The sequence below is a fragment of the Pimephales promelas genome, chromosome 6 (assembly GCF_988280905.1).
Source record: "Pimephales promelas chromosome 6, fPimPro1.hap1.1, whole genome shotgun sequence".
Taxonomy (NCBI): Eukaryota; Metazoa; Chordata; class Actinopteri; order Cypriniformes; family Leuciscidae; genus Pimephales; species Pimephales promelas.
Genome location: NC_142774.1, coordinates 29155162 through 29173933, shown reverse-complemented (window position 1 = coordinate 29173933; position 18772 = coordinate 29155162). Strand labels below are relative to the sequence as shown.

At 36.4% G+C, this 18772-nt stretch overlaps 1 protein-coding gene across 6 annotated transcripts in view; it reads right to left on the bottom strand.

Moving 5' to 3' along the window:
• Positions 1 to 18772, bottom strand: part of rapgef2a (Rap guanine nucleotide exchange factor 2a) — a 48621-nt gene that overhangs the window by 15508 nt on the left and 14341 nt on the right. For 4 of the 6 annotated variants that reach the window (XM_039692694.2, XM_039692711.2, XM_039692721.2 and 1 more), the window contains exons 2-15: positions 13227 to 13297; positions 13081 to 13137; positions 10345 to 10428; positions 10182 to 10257; positions 9929 to 10096; positions 8277 to 8294; positions 3359 to 3481; positions 2724 to 2901; positions 2480 to 2616; positions 2236 to 2394; positions 1864 to 2016; positions 595 to 759; positions 392 to 499; positions 79 to 282 (exon numbers count right to left, since the gene is read on the bottom strand). In XM_039692694.2, coding sequence (XP_039548628.2) covers positions 79 to 282; positions 392 to 499; positions 595 to 759; positions 1864 to 2016; positions 2236 to 2394; positions 2480 to 2616; positions 2724 to 2901; positions 3359 to 3481; positions 8277 to 8294; positions 9929 to 10096; positions 10182 to 10257; positions 10345 to 10428; positions 13081 to 13137; positions 13227 to 13297 — 1701 coding nt within the window. Of the gene's footprint in view, positions 1 to 78; positions 283 to 391; positions 500 to 594; positions 760 to 1863; positions 2017 to 2235; positions 2395 to 2479; positions 2617 to 2723; positions 2902 to 3358; positions 3482 to 7401; positions 7933 to 8276; positions 8295 to 9928; positions 10097 to 10181; positions 10258 to 10344; positions 10429 to 13080; positions 13138 to 13226; positions 13298 to 18772 lie in introns of those variants that run through there. The other 2 variants (XM_089132355.1, XM_089132356.1) reach the window with 2 other exon arrangements.

Sequence of the window (18772 nt, the reverse complement as noted above, 5' to 3'; positions counted from 1 at the left end):
ATTGGGTGTGGAAAAAAAAGTGTTAACGAAAACGCTTCAGTGTCTTGTTGTATTACGATGAGGTTTGAAAGGTGTTACCTGGTCTCCACGTTTAAGCCCCGCCTCCTCTGCTTTGCTGCCGACTTCTACGCTACTGATAAAGAGGCGCGTCCCACGTTCAGCTCCTCCAATAAGTGTGAAGGGGAGGGGTATCTCTCGAGCAGTTCTTGCTATAGTAATCACTCTGGGTTTGGCTTTAGCAGCACAAGCTATGTTGAGCAGCCGCAACTGTCCTGTCATTTTCTGCTCGGATAAATAGTTAATAAGGATGCTTGTCTAATAATGTGATCATGTATAATTAAAATATAGGCTATTGAGATACTTAGGAGCAATGCTTGCACGCTGTACACACCTCTTTTTCCAGATTGCTCTGGAACTCCTCCAAAAAACTGGTCATATCAGGGTCTCCTTCAAAGTCACTAAAGTGATTGTTAACCCATAACAATACAACTCGGGTTACCTGAATAGAAGAGAGAGTAAAGAGCTATGAGTTCAGTCCCATTGAAGCTTAATGCATGCGTGTTTCTTTAGAAAAGGTTGAATTAGACAAGCTACCTTGTCCCGTAAACTGGGGTCATTAAACCAGTCCAGAAGTCTCTGTCCCAAAATCAGAGGGCTGGGCAAGAAGGTACGATAGGTCAACAGGAAGTCTTCAATATATGTGGGGTCCACGACTGAATGATCCTCCACTAAGTGCTGCATTAGCCTCTCAGCAGTACCCTAAAAAGAGTACATTATATTTTTTCTTTTAAAATACCATATTGAAAATGTGCTGGTAAAAATAAATACAAACACAACACATTTTAAATCTGATATTAATTGGTTAAATGGTCTGACAAAATAAATAAACCATATACACTACTGTTCAAATGTCTGGAGTCAGTAAAAATTTATGTTTTTGAAAGTCTCTTATGCTCAACAAGGCTCCAAATATTTGATAAAAACTATATTAAAATGTAATATTACATTTTACAATATTATTAAAATAACTTTAATATTATGACATATTATTACAAATGAACTTTACTGTTTTATAATGTAATACATTTTAAAATGCATTTAAAATGTAGGCAACACTTTAGTTTAGGTTCCAATCCTCACTATTAACTAGTTGCTTATTAGCATGCATATTACTAGGATATTGGCTGTTTATTAGTACTTAAAGCACATATAATGCCTTATTCTGCATGACCATATTCTACATCTTTTAATCCTACCCAATACCTAACCTTAACAACTAACTATTAATGAACAGTAATTAGGAGTTTGAGGCAAACGTTGTAGCTAAAAGCTAGTTAAAGGTGAGAATTAGACCCTAATCTAAAGAGTGACCAAAATGTATTTCTACACTTTTCAGTCTCACATAATCCTGCTGATTTCAAGCTCAAGATTTTGTGCTTTCTTCTTATCATCAAAGTTGTTGCACTGCTTCCATTCACATAACATAAAAGCTCAGAGATTAAAGCTGCAGTCCGTAACTTTGGCACTCTAATGCTTAATAAACAGAACTGCATGTGTCTTGCGGAAGAACATTGTAGCAGGAGCTAATTCTCTCTGTTTATGTCTAAGACGAGTCAAACGGCTACTCCACGGTGGTTAAGACCCAAACCAGTCTAAAATAGTCTGAATATAAACACTTACTACAGGTGTACTATAACAGTGATTCAGGATTATCCAAAAAACACAGTTTAGAAAAAGGATTAGCTTTAAATTAGACCAGACTGTTAATAAGTCTATAAACTGAAATATATAAATAAATTATATAAGTATTATAAGCTGAAATATGATTTATAAGTAGAGCTTTTTTTTAATTCAGATTTTTACCTTGACAACAATGTGTCCCTTGCGGGTGCCCGTCCTGTCAAGTTCTCTGTGTTCTTTTACCATGACGATTTCTCCTTCCTCCTCCACTCGCTGTGTGTTCTGCTCAACCTGATTCAGAATGCAGCAGTAGTCCTGTTGGGCAATACACACAAACTACACACACACACACAGAGACAAATAATAATGTTAACAGGTGATTTTTCTGCATCGCCAGTTTATGTAAATTTGCATTAAAAATAAAGCCTGAATAGGAACTTTTAATTAATAGACTATAATCATCTTGAAAAGAAAATATTCAAGTAAAACATTTCTACAGTAAATTTATTGACATTAATGAGCTGCTGGATATTCAACTTTAGTAGACACTCTTACCTGACAGTCATCCACTTTGGTCCTCATGACTCCAGTCATCAGCTGTTTCTCCAAAGAAGGGGAGACGCCAAAACTTCCACCCATACACACATTCTCAGAGCGGCCATCTGGATTGATCACCTCTACTGCTCCATTCAGAATGACTGACCATGAGTCCAGCTAAAACACACACACACACACTTTTCCGTTATCAAGTGAACACCACAAATGATGAGATGAAATGCTGCAATGGGTCCAGTCTCACCTCTTCACCGTGGTTGAGCACGATAGTTCCAGCCCGTTCCACGACCGCGAACACCATGACAGCGCAGAGTTCCCTCCGCACCGAAACACTCAGACTGGCAAATGCAGGGAGCTGCTGCACAAACTCCAGCAACTGCTCTGTACACAGAAAGAGAAGAAGAAAATGAAATTGAAAGTGAAAATGAAAGTGAAAGTGTAGCATAGTGGATTTCCATCACTGAACAATTCAAACAACAAAGGTTTACCAATGTCATCATCTGTACGGTCCATCGGATCTTTCTCCAGACAGTCTCTCACAATATCCCGACTCATAAGAGGGTCCGTTCCCCTCCCTACGTCTTCCTCATCATCATCTTCGTCTGAGTCCACCGCTGTTTCAGGAAGCCCACTCAGATCCATGTCCCCACACTCACTCTCAGTGGCCTGTAAAAGAAACAGTGAGCTCAAATTGTTTGTTTCTTCACAAATTTTCAGCTAGTGATGTTCACAAACATTTGATTTGTGGTTTAACAGCTTTCTGCCCTTATGCCCATATGTCCAAATAAACAAAACAAATCGCATGAATATGATGTGTGTACATGTAGAAATGTGTTGACACTTTGAGGTGACTGTGTTTGCACATACCGTGGATGTTTGTGTGTGTGTATGTGTAATGCTGATCAGTGGATCAAAAGGTGAGTGTGAGGATTGACATGAATAGGTTATGGAGAGGTGACAGATGGACCAGAGCGGAGGGGGGGGTATACTCTACAGATCAGGATTTAAATGCATGTGAGTGTGTGTCCCAGATGTTCACAATAAATCTGTCAGGATGTGCTTCGGTTGTAGAGTGTGTAAGGAGATTGCTTTCTAGAGGGATAGAAACTGAGTCTTTTATCACCTGGTAAATATCTGATAGGCTGCTACTTCCCGAATCACTAGCGATGCTGGAACGTGATTGGCTGGAAGTCATATGGGAGTGGCAACTGTCAGAGGGGTGAAGCTTTGAGAAGTCGGCAGGAAGCTAAAAGAGAAACATATACCGTTACAAAATTAAAAACTAATATGATAAAAACTGATAAATAAATGAATTGTTTTAAAACATTATTGTTTTTATTATTATTATCGCATCCAAAATAAAAGTCTGTGTTTACATAATATATTTGTGTGTGCTGTATATAATTATTTTGTATATATAAATACACACACATGCATGTATATATTTAAGAAAATGTGTTATTCATATATAATATATATATATATATATATATATATATACAGAATTTAAGCGCAAATAATTCTTAAATATATACATGCATGCATAGGTATTTATATATACAAAATAATTATATACAGCACACACAAATATATTATGTAAACACAGACTTTTATTTTGGATGCGATTAATCGCAATTAATTTTTGCACAGCCCTAATATGATTAATCGCATTAATCGCAGAGTTCAGATGCAAAAGCCTCTAAATGCCATTTGAAATTTTCTTCTTTAATGATGATTTTTATCAAACTTATATATTTAAGTTCAGTAATTTCACTTAAATAACAATTAATAGGTAATTATCATTGCCATTTACTGAACTTGAACTTAAATATACAAGCTTGATAAAAATGATCATTCTAGAAGAAAATTTCAAATAGCACTTTTTTGGCACGCTTTTGCATCTGAACTCTTCATATATATATATATATATATATATATATATATATATTCCATGTAGCTCTCAAATAATATGATCAAAACTTCATGTATAATGTATAATAATATAATAATAATAATGTATATATTATTTAAAATAACCATGTATATGCACAAAGACAACTCAGCAATTGTTTCCTGATAAAAGTTTGCGAGTTTTGGTGGAAATATAGAGTTTTCCCCCCAAGGATTAATTTTAAACCCCTGTGTGATTGTCTGCACAATTACTCTTTAGTGGAATGGATGATGTGTTCCCACACGCAAACAAGTTCAGCTGAATGGTAGCGTTTTAAAAATCTAATAATCCATCTACTGAGAGTCATTGTAGTCATTGGTTGATAAAAATAAACACTCACTGAAATATTATTGCTAGCAGTGAGGCACAAACCAATCATGAACCAATCAGTCATTCATAATAATAACTGGATAATCATTTTTTAAAAATCAATTCATTGAGATTGGGCTCATAAAGATTAATTTTAAGAAAAATAAATATTTAAGAGAAATATTTATATTCACTATAGTGCATTTCATGACTTTTTAGTGTTTGCACATAGGGTCCTTAATTTAATTGACTTATTCCAGGCCTTTCAATCACAACAAAAACAAACATGCCTACAACAAAAAAAAAAAACTTCAATGATTCAATGAGCGTAAATGACTGAAGCTTTCATCAGTTAATGAATCAAAATAATGATTATATTCACTAATACACCTCCCTAACACCCTACTGTAAAACACCCTGAGGCTTACTACAGTAAAGTTGATGGGTTCATGTACAGATGCCCTAGATCAGATGGCCTACATACAGTGACCCTATAACAAACATCTCATGTAGAATTCATACACGCAACTCAAAAACTCAATAATGTGACCTCGCAGGCTCGCAAAATGATATCTACATATAATTTCATATGTATATAAAATTATATGTATTAAAACATAATGGGAGGAAAACAACTGCTAAAACAGATCTAAAAAAGTATGTAAAAATACAAATCAAAAATAAAAATCACACAAAAAAACTAGAAAAAAAAAGTAGATTTAAATTTAGTTATTAATTCAAAATAAATATCAACACCTAAAACAGACCAACTCTAAAAATGAAATTCAATACTCATAATTCTGTTCAATTCATAATATATTTAGTCACTATTTGTTTATTCAAATTGAATTTCTGCTTGTATACCGATAATTACAAAAAAGTGTCCATCTATCAAAATCAATAAATAATGCTTCATAAAATAAAATAGTGCATGCATATGTATTTTTATCAAATAATTTATTAATACATGCTTGAGTTTAGCATGTATATGCAAAAAAGGTGTTGTCCACAGGCTTTTGAGAGCGTGTTTGCGTGTGAGAGAGATACTCACAGTCCTGGTCTCCTGTCCCCTGACTCCATAGCCATGAGACAGAACTATCTGTCTCATAGCCTTCAATACTGAATGTCCAACCATCCTCTGTGTACTTAAACTAACCTCAAAAACATTATCTGACTAACTGTTCTAACTGCGCCTACTTGATGTTTTTCTCCCCCGTGCGCACTCTCGGAGAGAGCATCCCTCTCTCTACTGAAATCTGCTCACTGTGACAGACAGCACTCAGGCAGAGGGATGCTTCTGCAGACATCAGACCCTGCCCCTCGGTCCCATTCACACACACACACACACACACACACACACCAACACAAGATCATGGGATTATCGAGAGGCTGGTATTGTTTAAGCGGAGGGGGTGGGGGATGGTTGACACCCCCTGCCCCACTAAACCAGTCACCAGGGTCAACCCAGCAATGACTGGCAGCTCACTGAACAATCAGGATGGCACATATATCTGTCAAGAGCCCACCCCCTGTTGTCAATCATTACCAGTTCCATTAAAAGACAGAAGATAGTAAAAAAAAATAAAAAATGCTAATGCAGAGAGAGACTAAATGCTCAAAGTGCCACAGGGGAGAAACTGTGAGTGATTGAAAAGAAGATAGGGATGCTTTTACCCGATTAAACTTGCTAAGAATCTAGCCAAGACTATGGCTATGTTCCAAAACCTAGTGATCTGTCTTGTTGTCTACATGGGCTGCTGTCTTCCAAGGCAGCACTTTATATAGATTAACACTCAGTGTTGAGAAAGTTCACTTTCTACATGAACTAGTTCAAAGTTCAGTTCACACATTATAAAATGAACTAGTTCAGTTCATAGTTCATACTTCAAAAAATGAACTAGTTCAATTATAGTTCTTTTTTTTTCCATATGTTGCAAGCTTTTTTATTATTATTATTATTGCCCAGAGCCCATATACAACCACAAACAACAATTATTTTATCGACGGGCAGTCAGCACAGAACCAGCACACCGACCTCGTCATGAAATCTGTTTAAATGATCATACGACGCCTCCTTGCTCGCTGCTTTGTCGACGGCGGCCAAGGTGCGACAATGCTGGCTGGTGTTGCCAGATTGGGCATTTTTTAGCTACATATTAAGGCCTGTTTACGTGTGTTTTAGCCGGGTTTTCGCCTCTATAGACATCTGGCACCCTATTGAACGAAGTTAAACTGAGAGAGCGTGCCTTCACAGACACCAGAATGAACGAGTTCATAACGTTCATCAGGCAGTAATACAGCACGTTCAGTTCACGTTCGCCCAAAATATGAACGCGTTCATGGACTATGTTCATTGAACGCGTTCAGAAACGACATTGTTAACACTCTACATAGGCAGTAACTCTGTCTGACAAAGGTTCTGTTTCGACCTGGTATTAAGATGCGTTTTCAGAGATCTGATCACAGGTGTAAACAGGGTCAAAACGTTCTCGTCAAGTCAGGTGCGTGGAAGACAGCACTCATTGATTCCAATAAAGTTTGCTGCTAATAGTATAGCACACATAAATATTGGGTAAATACTAGTGCTGTCAAATGAATAAAATATTTTATCACATTAATGTCATAGTTAACTCGCGATTAATCGCAATTAATCACACATTTTTATCTATTCTAAATGTCTCTTGATTTCTTTTTGTCCCATTATTTTTGTTCTCATTTTAATGCTCTCATCAACATGGAAAAGTGGATTGGCTTGCTTTGTGCGAGTTTTTTTTTTTATTTTTTTTATTGAAAACAACATTGGCATTTACTGTGTTCAATTTCACATTAACATTCTCAATTGGTGCAAATAATCTTTCACACAATATAACACTGTCCATCAATAAAAGAGGTAAAGAGATACTGACGAGGTACTGATATTGACGAAGGGGCGGAGAATTCGCATCAGCTGTGTGTGCTTGGCCATCAAGTGGTATTTGCTGCGATGATAGCTCCGTTCACAATGACAAAACACAGAGATCACTTTGGTCTCGTCAATGGGACCATTTGGCAACTTTTTAAAAGTAAACTTTCAATTCAGAATCTTATGAACATCCATTTCGCCATCTCATGCTCGTCATCCAATCAAAACGTAGTGTTGGCTGGCAAGCCAAAACAAGTGTGCGCGGCATGCCTGTTGTTTTGTTTTCGGTCTAGCTAGATCCGCTTGCAGTTTGGTCAACGAAGCAACAAAAAGTCCTTGCTTGGCGCAAGCCATTAAAACGAATGGTTGCAAAACCATGTGAAAAACTACAAAAATGGCTAGGCCAAAAAAACATTACGCCGTTAAAATGGGTTTGAGTTAATGCCGTCTGCACACCAAAAGCATGGCCAGATATCAGCGGACTGTGCAAACAACAATTGCAAAAATTGGGCGGCACACCAAAAGTGTGTGCAGATATAAGCAGACTGTGACATGCAGTCTGTGGCATGCAGACACAGGAAGTATACTTTCAGCTTAACTAGACAAGTCTCTAAACATGCATACGAAAGCTGCAGTGTACTTTCTGTGCTACTATAAAAATAATGAGAATGATATGGTTATCATATTTGATTACTTGCACCAATTTAACTATGTTGGAATAACATTAAAAGTGGCACAGTGTCGAAGTGTTTGCACCTTTTGAGGGAATCAACCTATTAATGGTTTACTTAGTTGTTTCTGCATATAAAGCTCACAGGATAATGTATTTAATAAAAATGTGAAAGATTATTATTTGTTAGTAGTAAAAAGGTAAGTTACCTGGGATTTTGAGCATTCCTGCAGCAAGACAAAATTAAAAACACATTAATACACATTCCACATGCTAATTTAATACAAAACTTGTTAAAGCATAACACAAGATGAGTGATACAAGTAAGCTCCAACTTGTTAAGATGCACACACCGACTTAAAACCAAATAACGTGAAAAAGAGCTAAGATCACATGTACTGTACCATTGTTCAGTAATTTGTGTAATTTGCTGACATTTCAATAGGAATTCACACGACCTAGATTTAGCGAGGGTGAAAAAGTTCCCCAAACAGATCTTGCAGTGGGTTGAAGCTGACCACACAAATTCACCACATTGACCGACAGAAAGCTGCTTAGTTTGAAAGTGACTTTCGCAAAAATATTTTGCTAATGTGATCACACCTTAGAACAGGGGTTGGCAAGTAAGGTTGGCATCGGGGCAAAAAATATTTTTGACACTAGATGGTGGGCCAGAACATATTCAATGGATAATTTAAGAAATTAAATGATGAAAAATGAAACTAGAATTGCCTGTGAGACTGGTAGACCTACAGTGTCTTTTGTAACTGGTAGTGAGCTGTTACTCTGTGTTAAATCCTGAATATTCGATGTGTTGATTTAATTATAGAATATCGAATAGGTCGTGCGATTATCGTCTTAAAAAATCCTGTTGTTTTTGGTGCTGATTCGGTGGTGAAGCCGTGTTTATGTAACCAGAGGATGGCGCTGCCAATAACGCAAAAGCTGTCACAAGGAATCGGCAAAAGTAATGATTATGAATGTTTCCAATATAGCAAGGAGACATTTTAATTGTTTATCGCCTGCAAAAGTGACCGCAGTAGTTAACGCGTCTATAGAAAGGAAATGCACTTTTCATATGGATTATATAAGCAGAGAGTCGTCGGTTTCTTTTTGTTTTGAATTGTTTCGTTTAAAATTAGACATTAAGCTTTCTATATATTTCTCCTGCCTGTGAGGCAGCTTTCTGATTATATTGTCTGCTATATTTGCTTCTTACTTAATAATTCCAGGCAATTGGTTGATAAAACATTGATTAAAAAAAAGATACAAATGATACAAAATGAAATTTAAGTTTTAGAAAGGCTATCTACAAAACAAAACTTGTGGTCAAAGTGGTCAAAATCATGAGCACACTAAATGCGTCTTTATAGCACGCATTGTGTTTATCATGCAATTTATATGCGAAAATTTGTTTTTACTTGCATATGATACGGATGGGTAGGTTTAGTAGTGGTGTTCGGTGTGTGTGTATTATATGTTGGCTAGTATTAGTGGTGTGGGGTGCGTGTGTATTACACGCAATAAAGTGCGAATCAAATGCACCTGAATAACTGCTTTTCATATGCACGTGAAAACTCAATTTCACGCTTAAATTGTACGATAAACACAACACGTGCTATAGAGACGCATTTAATATATTTTAGACATTTCATGACGGTTATTTTAAAGGTGTGTCTAGCGACCCACAGATTTTTTTGAATGTCTTTCAGCGGCGCGGACCAGATATTATAGTTTTGGCCTGCAGGGCGCCTGTTGCCGACCCCTGCCTTAGAAGATGCAACTATTTATACATTCATAATTTGATGAAAAAGGCAGGTATATTTAAATGGTATATATAAATATATGAGTGTGAACGAACCGAGTGGTATCCTGGTGGCAGAGGGGGCTTGCTGACTGGATAATGATCAACCGTATCAATTATAGTCTGTCGTTCTCCACGCTGGTTTATCTTGCGGAATCTTCTCCTGGACTGTCGATGAGATACTTGTCTTTGGAAATACTCGTCGTTGTCGTCCATGTAGTCCACCTGGGAAAGACAGAGAGTGGATAAGTGTATCCCCATCTAACTGATACATGGCTTATTGCACCTATACATATACTGTACAACTCACCACAATCATTTCTGAAGCCTCAAGGACGATACACTCACAACCACGACGTAAACTACCTGCAGATCGCTTACCAAAACTGAAATGACACCGCACACGTCACACAAAACACTGAAGAAGACACATTGAGGAACCAATGGGGCAAACCAAACTCAAACACTCGTACCTGCTGCGGGGAAGAAACATAGACTCCTTTATAAAGACAGAGCCAGACAGGAGGATATACCAGCAGGTGCCAATGTCATCAGGACTATAACACACAAACAAATATGACAACATTACACACACATACGCACAAAAACTCAACATCTATTTTAGTCCATTCTTACTATTATATCCCAGGTGGAGCAGGGACCCAAGAACACACATGCCACGTTGGGCAAAGGAAACAAATGTGATGAATCATTCAAATGTGGGTGAATGTTTTTTGGTCAGTTCAGTAGTTCTCAGAGCAAGGAGGCACCAGTGGTTTGCAAGTCTCACATACCCAGACTATTTACTATCCGCATGAGGTCTTGAAAAGTGAACAATATACAAAAACTGTTTTACAAAAAACACAGAGGTCATTAGCTTCAATATGTAAGGACTGTGATCTGGATTTATATTATCGTTCAAAAGTTTGAGGTCAGTAAGATTTTATGTTTTCGAAGCAACTATTTTAAGCTCACCAGGGCTGCATTTAATTGTTCAAGAACCAATTTTAATATATCATTTATTCCTGTAATGGAAAAGCTAAATTTTTAGGAGCAATTTCTCCAGTTTTCAGTGTCATGTAATCCTTCAGAAATCATTATATTCTAATTATTTGGTGCACAAGAAACAACAAATGTCTTATAACAGCATTTTTGGATCGGTAGGATTTTTTATGTTTTTAAAAGAAGTCTCGTCTGCTCACCAAGGCTACAATTATTTGATAAAAAATACAAAAAACAGTAATATTGTGAAATATTATTACAATTTAAAACAGCGGTTTTCTATGTGATTATATAGTGAAGTGTAATTTATTCCTGTGATCAAAGCTGAATTTACAGCATCATTACTCCAGTCTTCAGTGTCACATGATCCTACAGAAATGATTATAATATGATGCTCAAGAAACATTTATGATTATTATCCATGTTGAAAACAGTTTTTTTACATTTTTATTTCAGGATTCTTTGATGAATAGAAAGTTCAAAAGAACAGAATTGATCTGAAATGGAAAGCTTTTGTAACATTAATCACTACCATTCAAAAGTTTGGGGTCAGTAAGAATTTATTTTTATATTTTTGGGGGAAAGAAATTAGAAAATACTTTTATTTATCAAGGATGAGTTAAATTGATCAAAAGTGACAGTAAAGACATTTATAATGTTAGAAAAGATTATATTTTAAATAAATGCTGTTCTTTTGAACATTCATCATAGAATTTTGGGGGGGAAATAAATAAATTACACTTCACTATATATTCACACAGAAAACCGCTGTTTTAAATTGTAATAATATTTCACAATATTACTGTTTGTCATTTTTTTTTTCATTAAATAAAGCAGCCTTGGTGAGCAGAAGAGACTTCTTTTAAAAACATAAAAAATCTTACCGATCTAAAACTTTTGACCGGTAGTGTACACTTTGTGTATGCATACATCTGAACACACATCTAATCAAAATGTTCGTGTCTGAAACTGAAGTATACTTTGGGCTAAAGTCGATTACATTGATGCACTCGACTTTAGCCCAAAGTATATTTGGATTTTGACTGTTGGTGGTCCTTGTGCATGCCAGATCGCTGGTTTTCAAACTATGCTGAGGGGAAACCGTATGAGCCTACACATTTGCACAACACAATTCCCAAATGAAAAGCAGCAAATGACTGATTTTGTATGTTTGGAAAGCACAGACTTGGACAGCTTGGTTAATTCAAGCATTGCACCACAGTGTAGATGTAATGCAAATAACAGATGAAAAAATTGGGGGTAAGAAGAAGGGGGAAGTATGTAATGTGGACTGTTCCCGATTTTGTTGACCTAGCATGACTTCACTTTACCTGATTATATTGACTGTTCAAAGTAAATATAAAGTATATAATTTTCATTAACACAGCAATTCATTTGCAATAAAAGTAAATGTTATGTGTGAACTGAACATGAAGCTTGTATTTTTGTTAAATCACAAATTATTCAAATGACCCTGTTTATTATTATAGAGCTCTAAAGTAGTCAAATTCATCCTTAGTCAGGTGGATGAATGTCTGGTAACATGTTGCTGATATAATTCCAAACAAATGCATTGTAAACAGTCCCTTTTTGACACATCAACAGCTGAAAATAGATACTTCGCCATGTCAATGAAGTCAAAAGTCTAAATATAACTAGATTTATCACACTAGTCTCATGGCAACATGTAAACGGCTTATGTCCTGTGGTTTTACTCTTCAAATAGTGTGCATTTCAATGTTTATTGCCTGGCCCCATATGCTTCCAGTCACAAGTTCGGTAGTATAATGTTTTTTTTTTTAACTTAAAAATATATTCTGTGTTAACTGATATTGTGTCACTAATAGTGTTGATGAGCTTAACATGTAATGTACCCGAACATTGCTTTAATTACTTTAGCAGTAACCCAAGCAAACAGGGGCTTGTGAACAGAATGTTTCATTTCAACAGGCAGAGTGTGTGTCTATATTCAAAAAGCCTTTAGAAGCTTAATCCCGTCTGTAGATGGACGTTACAGATTTAAATTAAGTGAGCACTAGACAGATGTCGGTGTGTGTTTGTGTCTGAGACAGAGGGAGAGTGAGCAGATGTGTGTGGACAAAATTATCCTCGTGACTTTGATGTAAACCTCTGATAAACTGACCTAGATAGAAATACATTTTCTGACAGCCTTTGTGAGCGGGAATCGTGTGTGTTTGCATACTCACTAGTATAAAACCTCATTAGCTTCATGCTGTTCATATCGTACTGTCTCACACATCAACCTGTAAATGAAATAAACTGTGTTAAGTACACGACTCTGTGATAGGAATGAAAGTACCATCACACACAGACACAAACAGTGGTCTCGTACCGGAGCTGGTGTTCCCTCAAGTTGGACAGTGCTTCCATGCCATGGAGGTACGAGTACACGATCTGCAGATCCTGCAAAACACATAGCAGGTTACAATCACACTATTTACATGACTTTCCATTAAAACAGTACAAGTTGGTTATCGATTACGAAAATGTAACATTTAGCTCTATTCCACATTGCACACAACCCTATTATTATGCTGGATTCCATAAAACTGTGACACCCAAGTCATTTGGACCCTTTATACAGCACAGTGTGAGGACAAGTTAATAATGTTTTCTAAATTTTCTAACTTGTTACACACATTTTTATCATTGACTGCATTTGTCCAGCTCAATAATTCAACCATTAAAGGGTTAGTTCACCCAAAAATGAAAATTCTGTCAGTATTTACTCACCCTCATGTTGTTGCTGAACACAAAGAAAGATATTTGGAAGAATGTTTTAATCAAACAGATCTCAATCCCCATTGACTACCATATAGTAGTCAATGGGAAATGAGACCTGTTTGATTAAAACATTCTCAAAAATAACAACAAATAAACACATAGAGGTTTGGAACAAATTGAGGGTGAGTAAATACTGACAGAATTTTCATTTTTGGGTGAACCAACCCTTTAATATTGGGATGAATGGGAAAAACTGTAATTTAGAGCATTCTAAAATAAGCCAAAATAAGACACCAGGTGACAGTCACTTCATCTTTAGGTTTTAGCTCCAAGAACTTAGTGGAATGATATTTTAATGTAGTTAAAAAAAAAATACAACTACATAGTAATTAATTTACATAGACAATATGGTACTTTTTGAAGTAAATAAATTCAAAAATTCCCCCAAAATAAAAAAAACCACCAGAAATGGATAGACAAAACTTTATCGAAGACAGTGATATAACATTTATAATAAATAAAAATTAGGATCACATATTTGTCCACACAATTACAGGATTAAGGGCTATAAAGTGAATACGGTTTGAGGGCTACACCCCTTTCAAGTCATGTAAAACCTGCCTGCATGTACACCAAAGCGCCAGTAGGAGGTGCCCTGTATATGAATATACACACAATTAATAAATACACCAAACACAGACAACCTTCCTTACCAACTATTTAGCTCCACCCATCCTGAGTGACAATCAGTGTTTTAACAAGAATGGAATGTTTGCAGATACTCTATTCACACATTCACTGTGATGGTCTTTTTACTCACTATACTCGTCACTATCCTCTTCCTCTTTGACAAGATGAAAGACAATCTGGATATACCTCACATTCTAAAAAACGCAAGTGCCTTCGCAAGAATCTTTCTGGAAATAACATACAGATATGTTAGACATGTCTGCTTCCCCAAAATGCCATCATGCCATCAAAAAAACACTACTGAGCAAATTTTAACATTTATAGTAGAGCTGGGTTAGGATGATCATGATGATCCAACTAAAATAACATAACATATATAAATAAAATAACCAGATTGAGCTGAACTATAAACTTTTATCCCAGCACTTCTGAGACAATTTGAATGACTGTGTGTATTGTAACATAAATACGGATACTGTGGTTGAAAAGACTGTTTGTGAAGCCGTTTCACACCGATTGATACACGTCAAGGCAGGTCTGAATGCTCACTGTGATCATACTTAAAGATTTAAAGTCTAATAACTCTTTGACTTGATCATACTAGTCAAAGATTTAATAGACATAGCCGAATAGCAGTGACGTTTAGAAATAAGATTGCGTGGGTGTTTGAATCGAGACAGTGATCCTTTATCTCTAATTTATAGCTAGCTACCAACCTGAATAACACAACTTTTGGTTTAAATGGCAAATATATTTTAAGAGTTTTACCACAACTCATTGGTCAAGAATTTACATCTTTGTTTAGTGTCACTGGTCTAATAGATACGCTTCCTCAAACGCGTTTCTGAAAATAAATTACTGATAAGGAAAATCTGTAAAGAAATAATTTCCTGTTCAGAGATTGCCCTGTTGATGCAGCATCAGACTTAGAATGAGATTATATCAACCTATTATGCAAGAGCATATAGAATATCTGAAAGAGGAAAGAGCTACGCAACAGATATAAGATATAACCACATGAATGCTACAAAACTTTATCACACTTCTGCAAAGTGAGAAAACAATCAGGTGCAAAAAACCTCAAGCAAATTACAAGAAACTTTACATGCAACACTTCCTAACAGTAACTAAAAAGTGACAAGATGCCAAAACATGTATTTTTGCTGAGATTTTTAGCTTGATTTATCTACACCTCAGGTTCTGAAAAGGGCAGATCACATGGTCCTGTCGACACAAGTTTAGGGTTTCCCATTATGAATTTCCTGCGATTTCAAAACTTTACTTATGCTATAAGGACATAGTGGCTGCATAATGAGGTTATGAAAGCTTGATATACATTCTGACAAAAAAACAACAACACCATCATCATAAAATGAGGTCCAAAAAATATAATACAATATATAAATACTAATTTCTGATACTATTTCAACAATTTTACATCATGTTACTTTTTATTTGTCATTTCCAGGTTTTATATCTGACTTTGATTCCCAGATTTTCAATGTGGTCTCACTATATGTGTGAAGTGAAGTGCAGAGACCATTAAAGGCCCGAACAATCACACATATACCATCCGCTCTCCACAGTGATTTCACTCGAACAGGACATTAGAGACGTCACTCTTTCTTCCTCTCCTCCCTGACATTCCAACGTCCTTTCTCATCGTCTTTGACTTCCCTCCAACCCATCCATCGCTCTCATCTGCTCTCACTACATTCAAATTAAAGTAAATTCAAACTGCCCAATAGGTTCCAGTCAGGGGCGGTGCGCTGTGGTCTGCAATTGGTTGATCTGAGTAGAAGGGCAGGAATGTTTATTCTTGGACAATGGCATTTCCTCTTTGAGAGACAGACACGTACATAGAGTTCTGATTATGGCAATGGACCGAGTCCTTTGAGTCAGGAGACCAAGGTCACATTTTCAGTTGGTTGAAGAAGTCCTGACCACTGGATCAAAATCTAGAAACTACTTTCTTGCACACATGCTGCCTGTCCCATCTAAACATATGACATGCACTTTCATTTTTTTGAAAAGAAAAAATCTAAATGTGGTTTTGTAATTAAGTTAGTCGTTTTCCGATTAAATCTAAATAAATATGGGGGAAAGACATTATTGCACTGTAATTACAATTTATTTCCATGCTCTCAACAGCCTGGCATCAGAAGTTTCAAATCCTTAAACTAATTCCACACAGGTTTCTCAGATGCTCTCTGACTAAATCTGAAAAATCACCCATTACAAACAGCTTCAGTTAGCCCTGAAGAGACATGAATAAAGTGCACAATCATAGAAATCATAAATGATTTTAGTGATGGGTGGTATACCAGTTCATACCGAATTGGATTATCATACCGTTTGGATTTTAGCGATTCCGATTCTACCTATCGATTCTAATTCTTATTGATTCCCATTTTCAATTCCAATATGGTATGTGTGTGTGGGGGTTGGACAATGAAACTGAAACACTGGCCAATGTTGGAGGTTTCACATCTATATGCCTGGCGGCCAATCTTCAGAGTGAAGCACGGGTGGATCAGTGATGGTTTGAGCTCCAATATCATGACAATCCTGATTGTATTTGATGGACACGACACTGCCGAGGACTACAAAACCCTTCTGGAGGATCATGAGCACCTGATGCTCAAACCGTGTATCAGCATGATCATGCACCAACACACACAGCAAGATAAGACTTGTGACAAAGGGTTTGATGAAGATGAAAGTGACGTTGAACATGCACAGTCACCAGATCTAAATATTATTGAGGTGTTTTGGAGGAGCGAGTCCACCAGCATCATATGGTGACCTGGACACTGTTCTGGAAGAGGAATTGCTCATAATCCCTCTGGTCACTGTGAAGGACTTCTATCTGTCATTCCCAAGATGAATTGGTGCTGTATTTGGATGCAAAATGAGGCCCTCACCATACTAACAAATTATTGTGTTGTAAAACCAGGTGTTTCAGTTTCATTGTCCAACCCCTGTATATATAAAGTCAAAAATTTAGATATTACACTATGCAAACGATTAATCGATGATAGATTAATTGTTAATAATAATTGATTTAACGCTGACCTCGAAATGATTGATTGCCTTCAGCTAATTTACACCAGCACGATAAGTGGCACTGACCGAGAATACATTTTTCCTCTCATCTCATTTGGCTTCACCCTCGTCTGCTGCACAACACACAACAGTTAAATTAAGATAAATAAAGTTCGGTATTACACAAAACAATCGAGTGCGATCTAAAGTGGATTTTGATTAAATAATGAGCAGACTGCATTATCTGTGATTTTATAAAACGCCACACCTGCTCAGCATTTCTCTGCTTAGCATTTGTAAGCATTTCTTATCCAAAATTTTTATAAAAAGACACTGAGCCGCATGAAAAACACATATCGTCGTAATCATATATTTATTTGGCTTCATGTTTCATCTGTAGAAACGTTTTTGGAGTTATGATCACATTATATGATTGACAACTATGAGCTCGACTCATAACAGACACACTCAAAAGCAATCAGCACTGTATGCTGTTTCAAGCTCTTCAGATCCCAAAATATAAAAAAATGATAATCCACATAAAGAATTATGCTTTATACAAAACAAATTATCATTTTTATTCTTTTTCCACTGAATTATGCGATCTAATGAAGAGCTTGAGACAGCATACAGAGCGCTGTTCTTTTGTTCATATTCATTATAATAAATCTGTTCTCACACACCAATGATATTAAATAATCAAAATTCTCTTCTCTCTTCATTTATCTCTTTAAATAAAGAAAACTATTTCAATGTTTATCGATTCCAGAATTTTTAAGTCTCAGCTCTACCCCTCAAAGCCCCAGTAAATGGTGGGCTAAAAACACCCCGGCCGTTGGCCCCGAGGATGCCTGATCAAGCCTCGGAAGTGACAGTGGAAACACGACTGGCCCTGGCATGCACTAGCACGCTCCCTTTTTTTCTGACAGTGGAAACGCGGTTAATGATTCCTCTGGGAAACTCAAATAGTGTCTGTTTTCTGATAGCACGTACCACTGAGTGACAGGTTTTTCAAAACATTTCAAAACTTTTCATACAAACATTTTGCCAAATAATATAGACTAATATAGCCAATTTACTTGTACTACACAAGATTATCTACTATTTCCTTGAAGAAAAAACCTGTTCTGCTTTGTAGTTACGAGCACCATCACTATCCTCTTTCAGGCGATACCTTTTTTTTTTGTTCTCAGTATCGACTGTTTCGTTATGCCAAGTATGTTCCTCTTCACGAATCAGTGTACCAGTTCTTCTTTCTCCTTATTCCTCCTTGATTTTCTGCACGAATAAAACATTGTCAAAACCAAACCCAACACATGCTGCAGAGAAAGAAACTTTACACCCACTTTCCTTTCAGTTCTCTCACAGTTTGTATGCACAGGTGTAGTAAAGCAGCAGAACACCGAACACCAATTACAG